Raw genomic sequence first — 18,311 nt, 5'->3', positions numbered from 1 at the left:
CTCTCTCTCTCTCTCTCTCTCTCTCTCTCTCTCTCTCTCTCTCTCTCTCTCTCTCTCTCTCTCTCTCTCTCGGGCAAAGGCGCTGGGGCCCAAGCAGACCCCATGCCTGGCCAGGTGGCCTCCAAGGGATCAACTAACAAGGAACAAATCTTCCCTGATCCCCAGACGATGGGGAACACACCTGGGGTCTGCCTGGAGGAGCGGAGACCCGACCCCAGGCCTGCCCAGACTCCCTTCCCCTGCCTCCAGGTGAGGAACATTCTGGGGAAAAGTTTGCTGAGGATCCAGAAACAGACGCTTATGGAGAATCCCAGCCTCCGGTCGAATATAAATGGCTGCCGCCCAGGCCCTGGGCTGGGTGAGCAGGTGGGGGCCGACCCCGTTTAGACCCTTCCCCAGGGTCTGCGGGCACTCACCTGAGTGGCCACCTTGCCGTAATCAATCCACCGCAGGGTGGCAAAGTTGGTAGATTCCGCGCAGTTGAATCCGTGGTTGAATCCGGCGTGGTAGCCGTAGGGGAACGTGATCATGAACTCCCCAGCCTCTTGTGTGATCTGAGGGGCAAGAGGCCAACAGGTGAGGGGCGAGGCCCGACCAGAAGCAACGCCCGACACAGGGCATCACGGGCTGATGGCAAAGCCACAGGAAGCCACCGAGGAGCACAGCAGGGGGATGTGGGCTCGAGGATGTCCCAACAAGTGCCAGGGAGCCTGACTTTAGGAGCCAAAGGAGTCGGCCAAGTGACAGGCTGTGGCCTGGTGCTCGCGTGGCTTGGAAAGTAGGTGAGGCGAGGGGCCAGGGCGGCAACTGGGCTCCCAGTCCCGCCGCTCACTGAGACCCCACCGGGCCCCGAGGGGACAGTCTGCACTCTCCAAACGGGTGAGCAGCAATGCTAGGATTCTAGGTACTTCTCGTTTGGCGGGGGGGTCTCCTGCTTTGGGGGTAGGTGGCCTGACAAGCCTCCATCCACTGTGAGATGTTCCCACATGGCGCCGGGGCTGGCGAGGAGGGCCGGTTGGCACTGGCGGAGCTCGGAGCCCTTGGAGCCCAGGGCGGGTTCGAGCCGGCAGCACGGCGCCCAGCCCTCGTGCGAGGAAGGAGCAGGCCCACCCCCAAAACGTCCCCAGAAGCTGGCCTAAGTGGCCCCGCCACCGTGAGCAGAGAATCTGTCCACTACAGCCCAAGACATGGGTCCTTCCAAGTGAGGGCAAAGAGACTGAAGTGACACGTCTGTGGGCCGGGAGGACACGTGTCAAGGTCACGACAGTGCAGGACGAGCGCGTGTTTCCAGGCCTATTCAAAATGGTCTGGACGGCCAGACTCTGGTCCAGCCTCTGCGACAGAGAGCCCAAACCAAGAAGTTGGGCGTGAAGGACCGGGGTGGGGGACCCACAGTGATGCCAGACAGAGGCTTCCAGAGGTGCCAGCCCGAGGCCTGGAGAAGGAGGCTGCAGCCTCCTCCCCGGGCCCCGCCCCACTCCGCACTGACTACCCCTGGCCATCAGCAAGCGCTCCAACAGACCAGTGTTCCGGAAGACGGATGACAAACAGCAGCGGCCACCATCCCCACTCGCTGTGTCCAGGGACGTGAGGCGGGGCTGTTGGACTAGAGGCTGTGACGCGGGAGTGACCCTCTGGGGTCAGGAGGGCCAGTCTTCTCCTAGGCTGAGCACATGGTGCACATCAGGTTGTCTGGGGTTCTGAGGACGGGGCCCCAAACGCACCCGCCCCCCAGCCCCTCGACGATGTTTCTCTCTAGGGTTTCACGGGCACGGACCGCGCTGCCCATGCTCTGCGTCTGGCCTCTTCCGCTCGGCACATCCTCGGGGTTTACCTGTCCCGCTGGGCACATGGGTCGTCTGCTCCTTTTCGTTCCTAAAGGGGTCTCCTGCTATGAGGATGTGTTGCTATTTGCTCACCTAGCCTCCTGTTCACAGGCCTGTGGCTGTTCCTGGTCTGAGGCTCTGTGAGCAGAGCTGGGGCCACCTGTGGATTCATCTTCTCCCGGTGGTTGCTTGCACTTCTCCAGAGTAAACAGACTCCGGAGGGGGCATCGTGGGGCCCCAGGAAACTGCCCAGCGGCTCTTCGCAGGGGCTGCCCGTTTTGCACCCACATGGTGGGAAAGGCGAGTTCCCCCTGCCCCCTCGGCGGCATATGGGGTATGGGGTATTCGCAGGCAGTGGCCCTGTGGGGTGGGTGTGATGCTCCGGCCCCCTCCCTGAGGTCTGTGGATGCCGCCCACTGCGTCCTGCCGGCGCCTGCGCACGCCTCCTTCTGCAAAGTGTGTCTGCTCAAGCCTTCTGCCCCACTTAGAGGCTCTTCACCACTCTGTCGCTGATTTGTAGTTTTCGGGGCTTGCTAATAACCCCAGAGAGAGGAGCAGAAATCGCTGGATTCATCTAAGTAACCAACAAGGAGTCAAACCCTGGCAGGGGAGGGTGGGTGGCAGGGGGTGGCGACCGGGGGTGGGGTGAGGTGGAGGTGGAGAGACTTCCAGAAGCCAACCACAGAGTCAGAAATCAATCAAAACTGACGTAGCCTGGAGAAAAGCCAGTCCTTAAGAACACGGAGATATTTTTCTTTTCAAATAATGAATCGTACCCATCAAGGGAAGTCAGTGTGCATTAAGTAATATTTTTAAATTCCTGTCCAAGGGACAGCCGCATGCGGGGATGAAGCGACGGCACAAGATGGGGGAGGAGGGGACATGCAGTGTCCCCAGGGCCCAGCAGCCAGCATCCTCGTTCTCAGGAAGGGTCCCCTGGGCCAGCTTCTGCTGCAGGACTCGGAGCCTCGTCAAATGAGATAAATAAAATTCGGGTTTGGGGATGTGCTTTTAAATGCAATTACTGATGTTCTTATCCTACTTGAGCTGATTCTGTAAAGTGCTATCTCGCTTTCCAGAACGCCTCCGTGCGTGCACTGGCCTGCTTGAGCCTCAGGGACGCAGCAGGGTCCCCGTCACCGAGCTGGAGCCCCCGTGGGGAGAGGCACACTGAGGGCCTGGTCCCCCGCCCGATCCGGCCCATAAATCAAGGCCCAGAACAGAAGATGTGCTCACTTACAGCAACAAGAAGATTATGTCCCTGTCAGAAAATCTACATCCTGGTGGCTCCATTTCAAACCCACGGTGTCTGTCCTCCGTGTCACCACCGTCAACATTAGCCCAACAATAAATTAGAGGGCGCTTGCGATGACGGATAGGCCGTGACGCAAAGCAATCAGTAGTGGAGGGAGCGCCAGCCCCAGACGCCAGTCACAGAGAAAGCCCGGCGGTCGGCTGCTTGTGTGAGCTCTCCAAGAATAAATGAGGAAGTCCGTGGCAGATCACAGAAATACACACTTTTAATTATTAAAAAGCTCTGCTATCGATCTGCGTTTTCTTCTAGAAGTAAATACCATTACAAAGATTTATAAGCGGAGTGCGGGGCGTCACTCTGAAGGCCGCCAGGAATTCAGAAGAGGGGCTCCACGTGGAGCCTGACGCCGCAGGGCCTGGAGCCTGGTCCTGAGGCTGGCGGCCCACGGAGGGCTCCCTGCTGCTGGACAAGGGCCTTGGGACGAAGCTCTGTCTGGGCCCCGTGGGCAGCCGCTGTGGCTGCGGAGCCCGGCCTCTCTCCAGTCACCAGCAGCCCCTCTGGGCCAGGAGGCCGCCGCCGCCTTGGGTCACGCTCAGGCATTTCGTATACAAGCTGCGGGGCCACACTGGCACTGACCCAGGAGGACAAGGGTACCCGCCAGCTGACTCCTGCAGCCAGCATCCCTCTCCAGGAAGCACCACTCTGGAGAACGTCCGCAGCAAAGGGACGGGAGAGCAAGTACCTCTCCCTTCCGCGAGCAACGCCGTGATCTGTCTGCGAGGTTCCTGGCAAAGAATGATGTTCCAACCAGAAGACGGGGGCGGGTGGGGTGGGGTGGGTGCGAAGAGGGAAGCATGGAAAGCTGCGTTTCTCAGAGCAAAATATCCCGCTACCTAATAAGCATGAGCAGCAGCTGCGGCCCTGAGAGAAAGGCGAATCCCCGATCTGTGTGCTGATGCTGCAGGCGGTTTGACTGAAACGTCAGAACAATTTCTGACCTGCTGACACCCTTGGCCAGAGAGAAGCATGAAGGTCCGCCCCCAGAACTCGCTCCTGCGCCTGACGAAGCGCTCTTCGGGGAAACCTGCAGAAGCCGGGTTCCCGGACAGTCCCCTCTGCCCCCTGCCCTCGGTGCCACGGCCCACACGCCTGTCCGGTAAGTTCCGGGCACAGGCCTCTCGCCTGGACCCACGCAGGGACCGGAGCGCAGACTCCCCCGTCCAGGAGGGCTGTCTGCGGGGAAGGACTGGCCTGGAGTGACGACGGCTGGGCCCACTTCCGGGGCAGAGGCAGCCTGGCCCCCGGTGCTCAGCCCCCGCCCGCCTGCCCTCTGCAGGCAGTGGGGTCCCTGCCAACCCGGCTCCCAGCGTGGCCTCACCCCTCACAGCCCCAGGTGGACCAGTGGAGCAGCCTCTGGAGCAGGAAACTGCATGAGTTCACAGCCTTCACGCTGCGAGGGAGCCAGGCGTTTCATTTCTAAACAGGTATTTGCTCTCTCAAAGGCGTCTGCCCGGGCATGGGTGGGCGGGAAGGGACTCTCACGGGGAGCGCCGGCTCCTCAGTGCTTCCTGCTGGGTCAGCAGGAGCTGCCCCGACCGTCCACTCCCCAGCCCGGCCCGTAGGACCTGCCGACATTCGGGTCTGGGCGGGAAGGAAAGTCAAGGCCCCTCCTGACGGCCCCTCTTCCATCCTCACTCCCCACCCTGGAAGAGCTGGAGGCTGACGGCCCTGCCCTGGCTTGCCATCGTCCCAGAACCTTCTCCAGGGTTAAGACGCCAGTTTCCTGGGGCACTCGTGGTCACCAGGGCACGGGCCACAGAAGCCCCTCCACGAGCAGGTGGTCTGTGCCCAGCCCCTACGTACCCGGCTGAATGGGATCCCATACTTCTTGAGGATGATGGGCGAGATGAGGGTCATCTTGTGCCGAAGGAAAGCGTCGCAGCCCTGGGAGCTCCCGGGGAAGAAGCCTAGAGCAGAGAAGACCAGCATCAGCCTGGCGGGACGGGGCGGGGCCTGCCCGGCGGGACAGGGCAGCGGGGCAGCCCGGACACCTGTGACACCTCTCTCCGGGCAGCCCTTTCCTCCGAGGCCCCGAGGGAACGAAACACACAGGGGACTGCGGGACGGGGTCCTGAGTGACGAGGGGCGCACCCACAGCACACACCCGCGGTCGCAGACAGGGTGCGGCTGCCCAGAGACCGCCGCTCACCCTGAGCTCCCCCCGGACAAAAGCCACTGCGTTGCTTCCACACGGTCACTCGGCCACGTGAGAGCGCAGCCCTGACACAAGACAGGGGAGCCGCTGCTCTTGACCAGACACACGGTGACCACGAGGAGTGAGTGGGGTCCCCCGCCACCCCCCAACACTGACGAGTCCGCAACAAAGAGGGGAGCCGCCTGAGTGGCGCAGGCTCTTCACCCACGTGGTCCCACCGCCACCAGGCAGGTGAGGACACAGAGGCCCGGGAGACAACCCACCCACCCTCAGCCCCAGACACACGGGACCAACGCAGGCCGCGCCCACAGGCCCTAACCCTCTGTCTGCGCTCACAGCCCCTGCGCTCTCTGCCCCACGATGTGCCACGTAACTAATTTACAACAGGGGTAGCCTCCGCGAGCCTACAGAAGGCCCACCATCAGCTCTACCTGCCCAGAAACCGCGCTTCACTGACGCAGCTCAGGGACGTTCCCACATCACCTGCTGGCTGAAACTCAAGTCAATGACACGCGTGTCTCGTGGTTAAGAAAAAGCCTGTCCCAGGTTCTGCCCATGGCGGCCAGGCGCCTCAGCTCAAACCTGCATAGAGAGTGGGCACAGGAGGGCTGCCACATGGCTCCTCGAGGTGTGGGATGAGTCCCCACGGCAGCGGCACCAGCACGCGCTCCCGAGCGGCCACCTCCCTCTGGGACTGATCCCCAGACGCAGGCAGCCCCAGGACCCTTCTGGAAGCCAATCCAGACCCAAGGCCCAGCCTCCAGGCCAGCGCATACCCTCGACGGGCTGCTGGTTAAAGAGGGCACGTGTGTGTATGCGTGCGTGCGTGTGTATGCGTGCGTGTGTGCGTGTGTGTATGCACGTGCGCACCCGCGTGGCCCCACCCACACGCCAAGGCTGGAGGAGGCTCCTAACCGCAAGGACACAATGGCAAGGCTCTGGAAGGTGCCAGGGACGACTGAATCCAGCAACTCTGCTCTGCACTAAAAGCATTTCAATTAGAGTTACGGCTGCCTGCCGCCCGGCCCGCCAGCCTCTCTGCAGTTCCTCTTTTTAATGCACAGTTTAAGTGGCTCTCATTAAAGCTCTAATAAAGAAGCATATTTTAAGTGATTAGCACCAATAACGCGCCAACACATTAATGCTCTCCCCGTGGGCCGCACAACTCTCCCAGCGAGCCCATTCGGAGCACGGCTATTCATTTTCCATATTAATCGCAAACCCATTCCACCCATCTCAGTAATAGAGCCCCTGACGCACACCCCCCAAAAGTTTGGAAGGGACGCTTAGGAGGGCAGTGAGTCACTTGCCCTGGAGCCTCCCCCATCCTTCCTCCGAGGAGGGGAGAGCAGTCCTGAGTGAGGGGCTGCAGAGGAAGCAGGAGGCTGCCGCCCCTCCTCCAGAGCTGACAGCCCCTTTCCTGAATTCCAGGAGCCGCTTGACTTAATGAGTCTGGATTTTTCAAGAAGCAAGGACGGGGCGGCCTCCCTGCTAGCCGACTCTTCCTCTCCCAGCCCCGGCCACTGAGCCTCCCTCAGATGCCCAGGAAGCGAGCCAGCATCCAGGTCGGGGCATCAGAAGGGACCTGGCAGCAGCCCCGGCTGCGGGAACGGAGCACAGGGCGAGCTCCAGGGAGAGCGGCTGTGGCACTGTCTGGGGTCGGCGGGGGGCCCCAGAGGATCCTGCATCCGGCTTCTCTTGCTTCTCCAGTTGGCGCTCTGATCACCCAAAACTTTTCTAGTAGAAAAGGCATACTGAGGGAGAACAGCCGGGCATGGCTAAGTGCAACCCCCTCTGAACAGGAAGAACAGAGAAGCTGCAGGCAAGGCCCGGGGGCGTCACGGACGTGGTCCCCAGAGAGCCCCGGCACTGATCCCCGCGGCTCTGCAGGTATGGGGGGCTGAACAGTGGCCCCCAAGGCGTCCATGTCCCGATCCCCACAACCTGTGGAAGGTCCCCTCAGTGGTAAGAGGAACTCTGCAGACGAGATAAAGTTCAGGTCCCTGAGATGGGGATGGGCCTGGACCACCCAGGGGGCCGGTGTCATCCGGAGGGTCCTTATAAGAGGGGGTCAGAGGGAGACTCGACCACAGACCAGGGAGACAGAAATGAGAGCGACACGGCCCCACGCCCAGGATGCAGCCCCTCCAAAGCCATAGAAGCCAGGAATCGGGGTCTCCTCCGGGGCTTCCTGAAGGAGCCAGCCCTGCGGATGCCTTGGTTTTTAGCCCCTAGAGGCTCACTGTGGGCTTCTGACCTCCAGAAGCGTAAGAAAATAAATCTGTGGGGGTTTTAATTAGGTTTTTTTGAGTAGTTTAAGGTTCACAGCAAAACTGAGGGGATGTGTGTTGTTTTAAGCCACTGAGTTTGTGGTAACTTGTTACATCAACAGGAAGCTAATACAATAGGAAAAGACATTTTTAATTTGCATTTTAAAAAACATAATGGGAAAAAAATTAATTCGGTTTTATTTTCGAGCTCAGTAAGTTAAATCAGCCCCTTGCCATGCCCGCCTGCACTGGAATTTCTCCCGGGAGAAGCATGTTCCTGAGAGCGGCTCCAGCCCTGTCTATGAGGTCAAGGTCCAAGTTTTCAACATAAAAGGTGACATGACGATGGCCTCTGCAGAGGAACTGGGCCTGGGGGCACCTGCTCAACTCACCTGACGGCCTCCCTCCCACCCGGGGCTCTGTCGACCCCGCCAACCCGCAGCGAGAATCTGCTGGGCAGAAAGATGGGCCGTTCCCAGCCCCAAGTCAAGTGCAGGCAGGGAGGCGCCCACAGAGGCCGGCAGCCGGCTGGCAGGGAGCCTCACCAACACCAGGCCATGGCTTCGGAAGGTTCTGTGGCCACCTGGGGGTGCCGGCTGCCTACTGCTGCCACGGGCGTCGGGGTGGCCTGAGGCCCCGTGCTATCTGTGCTGCAGACTCTCACCCTCACCCGGGTGCTGCCTGAGAGGGAGGGGCTGTTCTTGGCTGCACAGCGAGGGCCCGCCTGCTGGGCCAGTGGGGTCTGTGAACGTCTGTCCAGGCACTGACAGCCGTCCGCCCTCAGGACACAGGTCTCCGTGGGGACGGGACAGGTGCGAGATGAGAGCGATGAGGGTCACAGCCCGGCCCCCCATCGGGGTACACAGAGGCCTCCGCGCCCCCCAGCCTGGGTGTCTGGCTTGTCTCTAAGGATCCCATGCATGCCCTGAGGGCCGGCCTTTACCCGGGTGGTCAGAGCCCCGGACACAGCCCGGGACCCTCTCCGACAAATCCTGTCAGCCCAAGAGGCCCTAGCGAGGGTCTCAATCCAGGTGGTAGAGGGAGCCTGGGTGACCCGACCCTGCACGGGATTAGCAGATGGCCCTGCAGTCCCCGTGCGGCCGCACGGAACAGGTGCAGACCTCCAAACTGGACTTCTCGTGTTCTAGACTGAGGAAAGAGTCCATAAAGACAGAAAAGTGTGGATGCAGCACCAGGTGCTGGGTGGCAAGAGGAGCACGGGCTGCCCCCAGCCGGCAGAGCCTGCGGTCCTGTCCTGAACTCTGGGCCAAGAGGCTAGAAAATAAGAGTGTTGAAGCGACAGCATCCGTGTGGCTTTCGTGAAGTGACAGACCCACAGCGGGGGTCCACGACCTGACCGCCAGGGAAGGGAGTGGAACACAGCCAGGACACCTGGAGCACGTCACCCTCCGGGACACCGACCCCCAGACAATAGTGTGAAGTCGGGGAGGGAGAGGCCGCCAGCCCACCGCCCACCCTGGCCCCAGTGGGCCCCAGGCACCTACCGATTGCCAGACGCTCCAGGCGCTTGCCGTGCTCTGGGGGGATGGCGTACCTACGAGAGAAGGGAGGCACGTCAGAGGGGAGAGTGTGTGGCCACTGCACAGCTGAGGGCCCCAGGAGACACGCGGGCCCGGCACAGGGCAGAGCCGGGCGGCTGCGGTCGGCATGGGGGGCGCTGTCGGGGTCGGGGGATGCCACACGGATGGGAGGAGGGGTGAGGTGGAGGCCCAGGACCCAGGACTCGGGGGGCAGTGGCACACCCTCGGAATGCCAGGAGTGGAGACATACCCAGTTAGGCAGCACTAAACCTCAACGAGGCTTAGAAAGCAAAGCATAAAGTAAAGAGCACTGGATTGGAACCAAGGAGGAGGACGGAAGCATCCCGGGCTGTCCCCCCAGCCCCAGGAGCCGAGGGGAAGGAAGCTTCAAGAAGGAGCAAGACTTCACTCGTCACCCACTTTCATAAGTTGTATTTTCACACGTTTTTACATTTGAAAGATGACTGCGGCTGTGTCATAAATAAAAAAAGATGTAAGGTGAAAGTCTGCAAACAGATGAAGCGAGAGTGTCACCCACTGATGTGAGCCAGCGTGTCGGGATACCAGAACGCTTTCCTGGCAGAGGGCGGTGCCAGGAGGGACAGCCAGGGCCCAGGGGTCCAGAAGCCCCAACCCAACCGACGTGCCACCCCCAGACCACCCGAGGGCACTTGGGCAAGATGGAAACCTCCATTTTCTTTTTTTTTTTTTGGCTGCACCACGAGGTATGCGGGGATCTTAGTTCTCCGACCAGGGATCGAACCCTCGCCCCCTGCAGTGGAAGCACAGAGTCTTAACCACTGGACCGCCAAGGAAGTCCAGGAAACCTCCATTTTCAAGCAAAGGCGGGGCATGGTAGGGCCACTGTCCAGAGGAGGAGGGAGGGTGGTACAGTGTCCAACAGTAGAGCTACTAGAGCATCCGAGCCCTGTCCCATCTGGGAGAAACTCCAGGATCCGGCAATCCTGCCCCCTGGGAACACTGGGCCACGTCTGACACATTTCTAGTTGTCACGACTGGGGGAACGGTCCTGGCATCGAGGGGGTGGGGGAGGGATGCTGCTCCACACCCCACAGCGCCCAGGATGCGCCCTAGTAGAGAATGACCCACCCGATGTCAGCAGTGCTGCAGGGGCCGGGGACCGTGCTCCAGAATAACAACGGCAATCTCTGGAATTCTAGAACGAGTCCACAGGAGGATGTTCCCCACGGCTGCGCCCTCCTCCCCCACAGGGCAGGAAGCCAAATGGGGAGGGACATGGAACATGGAAGATCGCCCAGGCTCGGTAGCTGGCTGAGTCCACTCCAGCTGAAAGGTTTATCGTTACTTTTAATAAAATAAAAGGGGGCAAGGGTAGGAGATAAGGTGAACATTGTGCTGTCTCTAATCTAACAGGATAAAAATAATTAATTTCTGGGCATGTTTCAGGGCCCTGGAGGTGGCCGTGGCACCTTTAATTCTGCTGTCATCAGAGAACTGCCCATTATCTGGACAAAGAGGAGGTGACTCTTTTTTAAATGGCCTTTTATCACTTACATAAAGATGATAAAAATTAATCCCAATCCAAAGCACCTCTGTGGGATTAACATCCCCCCACCCAAGAGGGAAATGAAACATTCCGTCCCTTCTGGGAAGATGCCCGAGGACAGGAAGGAACTTATGGCTCCAAGGCTGTGATGATTAACGCAATATCGCCAGTCTACAATGCTGCTTTCACTTAATTACAGCCTGTAATTGGGAGTTGTAAAGATAAGATTAATTGAATCTGGTGGATGTTAAAAGTTTAATACATTGGAACGTGGCTCCTCTGTTATCGCAAAGTACAAACTGCAAGACACTGGGCTGAGTGTTCAGAAGACCAGCCCCTGGAGAGATTAGAAAGGACTCGTGGACGGGAAGCCGGCAGCCATGGGGGACATCTGGACTCCGACCGCCAAGAGCACGCTGCGCCTCCCACGGCTTGGAACGACCCGGCGACAGCCTGGGAGATGCTGAGAAGCCCCTGTGCTCCCCCAGCCCACACCCAGGGACTCAGCAAGCTGAAAACCTCAGACTTCAGGGGAAGGCGGGCAAAACTGGGGTCCTGGTCCTTAACGAAACAAGCGCTGAGCGTGGGCCGTCCATTCAAAGGAGGCAGGGAGGGCGGTAGAGGCTCCATCTGTGCAGTTGTAACGGCTCCCCGAGTTCCGCTGGTCTGACAGCGATGCGGGCGGCAGGTGCCTACAGAGCCCCCTCTCTGCCATGGCCCTCCCCTCTGGGGCCCCAGGCAAGCCCAGAGCAATGGAGGCCCAGGTGAGCCGGCCTCCCAGCAGGGCCGACATTCACCACTGAAGGAAAGTCCCCAGACAGAGGGGCCCCCATGGCAGAGCCTTGCATAGTCTCCAGCCTGGGGCCGGGGCGCGCTAACCTTGTTACAGCCCCGCCTGGCGTTACACCACTGGGTCGGGGCATCCCTGACTCTCAGGCTTGGCTCTGGGAGGACAAAGAAGAAGGCAAAGCAGCTCTTTGGGTTGAGCAGGGCTGCTCGCTAACTCTCGAGGTAGGCAAGCGTCTGTCTGGCCATTAGTGAGCAGGTTCTGGGGCCGTAAAACAGAGTCCGTTTTCCTGGCCGCCAATATGGGGGCAGTTTGTCTTGCTCCCTGGGAACTCCGTCCCCATCACAAGGTCAAACCTCACGGCCAAAATCAATCTGCTTTGCCCGCCTGCGACCCCAGGCAGCTGCTCTCTGTACGTGGCAGCCCGGGTCGCCTGGGCGGCAAAGGGTGCTTGCATGTTCCCTTGGACAGACGGCCTGCCCGGGTCCACGTCCATCTCACGACTGGGCCGGTGCGAGGTTTCCCAGCCGGTGGTCAGCCCTGCCCAAGCCCACACAGAGCCCCTGTGGCTCCCCCGTCCCGCTCTCCGCCAGCACGAGGCTGGTTTCCCACATGTCCTGCTTCACGGTGGCCGTCTCCTTGGTCCACCAGCCCCCGCCTCCCCCTGGGCTGACCACATCCCACCCCCAGATGGCCCCCGTCACCATGCTCCTCCCCGGGGACTGGGCTGCGGCTGGGTGCCTCCTGGTGGTCAACTCACTCCAGGCCAGCACAGAAGTCACGGCAGAAGAATCTGGACGTGTCGGATACAGGAAAGGGCAGAGCCACTCCCAGAATCAAGGGAGGGATGGGAGGGACAACAGACCAGGGGCTTCAGGGGGCAGAGTCAGAAATGCGGGAAACCCCTTGGGGGAGTCTGCAGAGGGTCGGGCAGCCCACGCGGGGTCACACAGGTCCCTCTGGCCACAGCGCACGAGCCCCGGTCCTGAGACCGGCCAGGCAGGACCTTCTGCACACATTTTACCAGCCCATCATATGCGCCCCTCCCCCTGCCCTTTCTCTCCTCTGGTCAACGTTTTACACAAAGCACTTCTGGATGACACTCAACCAGAAAGTCGTGGAAAATTCGGCGCTGTCAGCTCGGTGTCCCTGGCAACCGCTCCAGGTGACCCCGCGGAGGCTGCAGCAGGACTGGACAGGCTCCATAACTCCGGGTTTAATGTTGTGGAATCGCCGAGGAGGCCGAGAGAGACGAATTCAGGCATCGTTTGCCAGACACCTTTTTCAGAAAGGCAGTCGTCTGCAAATACCAGGGGCTTCGGCGAGAAAATAAAGCAATTTTAGATCCGCTATACAGTCCAGGAGGTAACGGCAGAGGACACGAGACGCATGCAAAGCCACACAATGGTAAAGAGACCGTCCCAGTCCAGAAGTTTCACTGTTCAAACGACCGGCTGACGGGAAGGCTTCCAGAGGTGACCAGAGTCCAGAGACCACGTTCCAGAAGGAAGTGACCCCTTGGTCTGGGGAGAGATGGGAGGGCTGGTCCTGCCAGGTGGGCATCCCCCAGCCTCTCCTTTCCAGGTTTCTTCTTTTACACTTGATGTCTGGAGTAGTGGATGCACCCCCTCCCATCATGGCCACCCCCAAAAAGGCAATGTGGAAACCTGCACACCTGGCATAGGCCAAGAGGGAGGCCTGGGGCCAGAGCGGCCAGCGGTCGGTCCAAGACCTGCGTCCTGACACGTGTGCAGGGGTCGGACGTGCTTACAGGGGGCCAGGGACGGACTGAGGCTGGACGTTGGAGGGGTGCACCCCTGGCCAGAGGTGGGCATCCTGCGGGCCCTGCTGAGGCCAGGCCGGAGTCCAGTCAAGAAGCTCTGGAAGCCAGGGGGCCGTGGGTGCTGTTTGGGCAGAGGCCTCAGTCCAGCGGGAGGGAGGCTCTTGGGCCCAGAAGCAGAGGTAGTTGAAAGGAAACACATCCTCTGCGGGCAGGCTCTCGCCTTGGGGAGGGGACAGGCTGCATCCATCCTCCCAAGACGCTGGCCTGGGAAAGGCTTCCTGTCTGCAGTGGAGGATGCTATTAATGGTGTCATTTTCTTGGTGTTTTGTTTATTCCCCTGGAATGGCTTGATGGATGTGAATAATTATCAGACAATAAAAGCCAGCAAATGTGCTATTTTCTATTGCTCTAAATCATCAAACAAATAAAGTGTGAAACAGCATTTCTGAATATAATTTTCCCCTCTAATGGCTTAGAATTATTATCAAGAACAATGAAAATAAATAAGTAAACGCCTTGTGAGTTAAAAATTAAATGAATGTGTCAGGAAGAGGAACATGGGCCATCGTGGAGAGCAGGGACCTGCTCGGGGCCATCGGTTCTGCAGAAGAAGCAAGGGGCTTCAGGCCATGCAGGAGCCCGGGCCTCTGGGTGTGGACTCCCACCACCCAGTGCCTTCTGGCCCAGGGAGTGGGTGCCCGGGACCACCTCCCATGGGGGAGGGCTGTGCTGAGTGAGGGGTGTGCACCACGGCACCTTGCGCCCAGCTGACCCCCGGGAGGTGCAGGGAGCCCGTGCGCCATTGCCCTGGGACGGCCACAGGAGACCTCGGGAGGCAAGGCGGACGGGGCTGGCCGCTGCCCTTCCCCTCCCGGGCCGGGGACAGACAATGCCAGATGGGCCGCTGCCTCTCAGGCCAGCAAGAACACCTGTGGTCCCAGGGCAAGTTGTCACGACGAGGAACGGGACACTCCAGTGGAAGGCATCGCACCCCCGACGGGGCCCGGTTGCTCGGCTGGCCGGCCACCCTGGGCTACGGTACCCGTCAGAGTGGACGGAGTTCCCTGTGAGGAGGGCGTGTTGCCACGGTAACGAGGTAATTCCCACACGCTCCCGCCAGCTGCAAGGGTAATGAGAGTTGATGGGGTCCTGACTCTCAAGCTCTGCTGCCCATCCCCGAGAGGCCCCCTTGGCCTCTGCCAGGGCCCTGCAGAACTGCTTTGCTCGGAGCCAGGCACGAAGCGCTATAACACGGACCGCGTCTGTTCCCCGACGGGCGGGCGACTCTCCTCCGGGTGACAAGAGCACTGAGGGCTGCTTCCATCGCCCAGCCTGACAGCTTCCCGCGGCGCGACGCTCGGCTCCCGGCCCTTCCTCTCTGCTGAGGAGAGCGTGCCAAGAGCAGGGGTCCGGCCAGGAGCCCTTTGGAAATGTCAGTTCAGCCCGACGCGAGTTGGAGGGTGAGGAAGTTAATTTCACAGTGTCTGCACAAGGCCGGGGCAGACAGGCCCCTTGCCGTTTAACATGCTATGATGACGGCGACGGAAACAAGACGGCAGAGTCCACGGCAAGTGCCAAGACCACATGTCACGTTGGAGGCCACCTGGCACGAGTGAGCCGCCGGCACGGGCCCAGGAGGCCATGGCAGCTCCGAATGCCAGCGGCCCCCAGCGCCCCGTGTGCTGGGCATAGGGAAAAGCCGTTTTTACCGCAATCCTCAAACACACGCCCTCTCTAGCCATGCGTCAGTGGGACAGTCCTGGCGTGCTGCCCCGTGGTCTGGGCAGCCAAGCAAACAAGCTGGTCACAGAGCAGGCTTCCCCTCGCCCCCGAGTTGCCCAGGTGCCATCTCTCCGCTGGTCAGAGATGAGCTGGGCCAGAGCAGCCTCTCGCTCTGCTCCTCCGCAGTGAGGAGTGAAAGGGCCCAGAGAAGCACAGCCACAGGCGGTCTCCCCTAATGTGATCACCATGGAGACGAGCCACGACACGTCCAAGCACTGCAGGTGCAGCATTTACATTAAATTCCAAACCATTCTGTATAAAAAATTCTTAGGACTGCCCTGGTGGCGTGGTGGTTGGGAGTCCAGCTGCCAATGCAAGGGACACGGGTTCGAGCCCTGGTCCGGGAAGATCCCACATGCTACGGAGCAACTAAGCCCGTGCGCCACAGCTACTGAGCCTGCAAGCCACAACTACTGAGCCCGCGTGCCGCAACTACTGAAGCCTGTGCACCTAGAGCCCATGGTCCACAACAAGAGAAACCACCACAGTGAGAAGCCCACGCACAACGAAGAGCAGCCCCTGCTCGCCACAACTAAAGACAGCCCGCGCACAGCAACGAAGACCCAAAGCAGCCAAAAATAATAAATTTAAAAAAAAAAAATTTTTTTTTTTTAGAAGAAATACATAAAAAAAAAAAATTCTTAGCCATCCAGGACTAGGAAGGACATTCCCACCGTCACAGTCCAAAGTGAGGCAGGAGAGGTACTCTGGAAAGTTGGGGGCAAGGCAATCCACAGCACCGTGCTGAAGACACTAGCCAGTGTAATAAGTCAAGAAAAAGATATAAGGGGAGTAACAATCAGAAGGGAGGAGACAAACTTTTTCATGTCAAGTAATATAACCTTCTACCAGGGAAAACTAAGAGAATGAGCTGGTGAATTAAGAACTAAACAGTCCAGCAAGGATGCAGAATAAAATAAAAAATAAAAATCAACAGACGGCCACGCTTCCTCTGCACCAGACATTCACAGAAGACTATAAAACCCACTAAGGTGAACCTATCCCTTGTCTAGCGGTCCAGAGGCAGGAATTCCTCACCACAAACGAAGGCAAATATAAACCTGGGCGTGTGCTGGCCACTGAGAGAATCGCAGAGTCTGGTCCAGGAGACGGAAGTGCTCTCTGGGAGGCTGACACCGCCTGGAGATGCAGCCCCTCGGTGTCTCTGTCTGGAGTAGGACAGGGCAACAAACACACAGGCAGGCCTCAGAGTCGCGGCGGGCTCAGTTCCAGACCACCGCAATAAAGCGAATGCTACAATAAAGTGAGTCACACGAAGTTTTTGGTTTCCCAGTGCATAAAAAAAGTTACGTTCACAGTACTGTACCATACCATAGTCTAACAGTGTGCAATAACAGCATTATGTCTAAAAAAATAGTGCATATACCTTAATTTTAAAATGCCTTACTGCTATAAAGTGCTAACCATCATCTGACAATACAGGGTCGCCACAAACCTTCAATTTGTAAAAAATGAAGCATCTAAGAAGCGCAATAAAACAAGGCATGCCTGTACAGCAAAAAAAACCCTTGCCCCTGCCCACATCTTTCAGTAAAGGAGGTAACAGGTGTGACTGTGACATCGCCAGGTGACTCCAGGTACACATGTGGCAGGACTAGTTTGTCAGGTATGAGCAGGCCTCATCATGACAGTTCAAACGTGAAAGACGGACAACTAACAGTCACGCTGATGGCAGGGTTAAAGGGGGACAAGTGGTCACCTGGTACCAGGCTGGAGAAAAAAAAGATGTTAGAAAAAGCAGACAGGCTCGCCCTTGAAACACGAGGGAGCATGTCCGAAGGCCGAGTAGGAAAGCCCTGGGACCACCGAGATACCCCGCAGTCCCCTGCCCCACTGGGAGGGCAGGAAGAGGAGCTGTCACCTGCCCAGTCTGCCCGGGAGGGGAGGCTGCAGGGCACCTGGCCCAGGGGAAGAAGGGGAGACTGAGCCCTTTCCTAAATACTCAGGAGAGCAATCCAGCCTGGTGGGGTGGGTCCCCTCCGCGTCCCCCCCACCCCGTGCACCCCGATCTGGCCACCACTGCACAAAGGAGCTCAACCTGGGTAGGCATGGCTCCCTCCCTGAGAGCCACTGAAACTGCCTGACAGCAAAGGGATGCCTGCCCTGTTTCTACCAGGAAATCCCATCTCACCCTCCGAGGAGGCTGTTCCGCGGGGGGCCGCCTCCCTCATTTGTCCAAGTGCCGGGGCCCTTTATGTGACAGATACGAACACTTGCTGGGGAGACAGGATCAGCCCAGGACCAGGGTGGCTTGTCTCCAGGATAGAACCTTATTGAGCTGCGGTGGTTTTATCTTTAATGGATCGTTTTACAGGACAATAGGTGATGGAATTTGGTATCTCACACCAGCAGTGTCAATGATTTCAAGTAACGACATTTTTATTGAAACGTGCAAGAGATAAACAGAGTCCAAGGAGCATCCACTCAGAGAAAATGGGGCATCTCAGATGGGGATGCCAGCTGACGGGGATGCCAAAGGACCAGCCTGCTGGCAGGACTAGGTGCTCTGCAGCCAGAGGGGCCACCCAGGCTTCTCGGGGGGCTGGGGAAGGGGAGACGCGCCCTGAGCTCCACGCTCGCTTGCTCGCAGGCTGCCCCCACCTCCCCGATGTTCCCAGGGAAACTGAGTGGGTGAGCATCCTGAAGACCCCCCAGCTCTAGGGCCCGGTTCACGGGAGCCCATAAGCCCACTTTAATTAAGGAACAGACTACAAGGTGAGCGGTGTTGAGCTGCAATGAAATGCTGAAGTGGAGGTACCTGATCCCTGGCCCGGGTTTATTTCAGGCCCGTGAATTCTTTTTGTTATAGACAGGACCGAAAATGCCAAGTCACGTGTGGGCTGGGTTTTGACGTTGCTTTTGAAGCTGTGGGGGGCGCTTCTCAGGTGAGGTTTTAAAAGGCAGGCGGGGGCTTCCCTGGTGGCGCAGAGGTTGGGAACCCGCCTGCCAATGCGGGGGACATGGGTTCTAGCCCTGGTCCAGGAAGTTCCCACATGCCGCGGAGCAACTAAGCCTGCGAGCCACAGCTACTGAGCCTGCGCTCTAGAGCCCGCGAGCCACAACTACTGAAGCCCGCGTGCCTAGAGCCCGTGCTCCGCAACAGAAGCCACCGCACCACAACAAAGAGTAGCCCCGACTCGCCACAACTAGAGAAAGCCTGCGCGCAGCAGCGAGGACCACATGCAGCCAAAAATAAATAAATAAATGAATAAATTTTTTTAAAAAGGCAGGTGCCCATCAACACAATCAATGCAGCCTCTAGTGGGAGCTGGGGAAGGGCCTTGTTCTGCCAGCGGGGGGGGG

General features: G+C 59.0%; 1 protein-coding gene across 1 annotated transcript in view; it reads right to left on the bottom strand.

Annotated features, from left to right (window-relative positions):
* The window catches only part of KDM4B (lysine demethylase 4B), a 94,391-nt gene that overhangs the window by 48,550 nt on the left and 27,530 nt on the right, over window positions 1–18,311 (bottom strand). Inside the window, exons 5-7 of the mRNA XM_007460540.1 lie at window positions 9,072–9,121; window positions 4,945–5,048; window positions 417–554 (exon numbers count right to left, since the gene is read on the bottom strand). Coding sequence (XP_007460602.1) covers window positions 417–554; window positions 4,945–5,048; window positions 9,072–9,121 — 292 coding nt within the window. The remainder of the gene's footprint in view (window positions 1–416; window positions 555–4,944; window positions 5,049–9,071; window positions 9,122–18,311) is intronic.

This window comes from Lipotes vexillifer, unplaced genomic scaffold, assembly GCF_000442215.2.
Source record: "Lipotes vexillifer unplaced genomic scaffold, Lipotes_vexillifer_v1.1 scaffold1011, whole genome shotgun sequence".
Lineage (NCBI taxonomy): Eukaryota > Metazoa > Chordata > Mammalia > Artiodactyla > Lipotidae > Lipotes > Lipotes vexillifer.
This window is presented reverse-complemented; position numbering and strand designations above follow the sequence as displayed.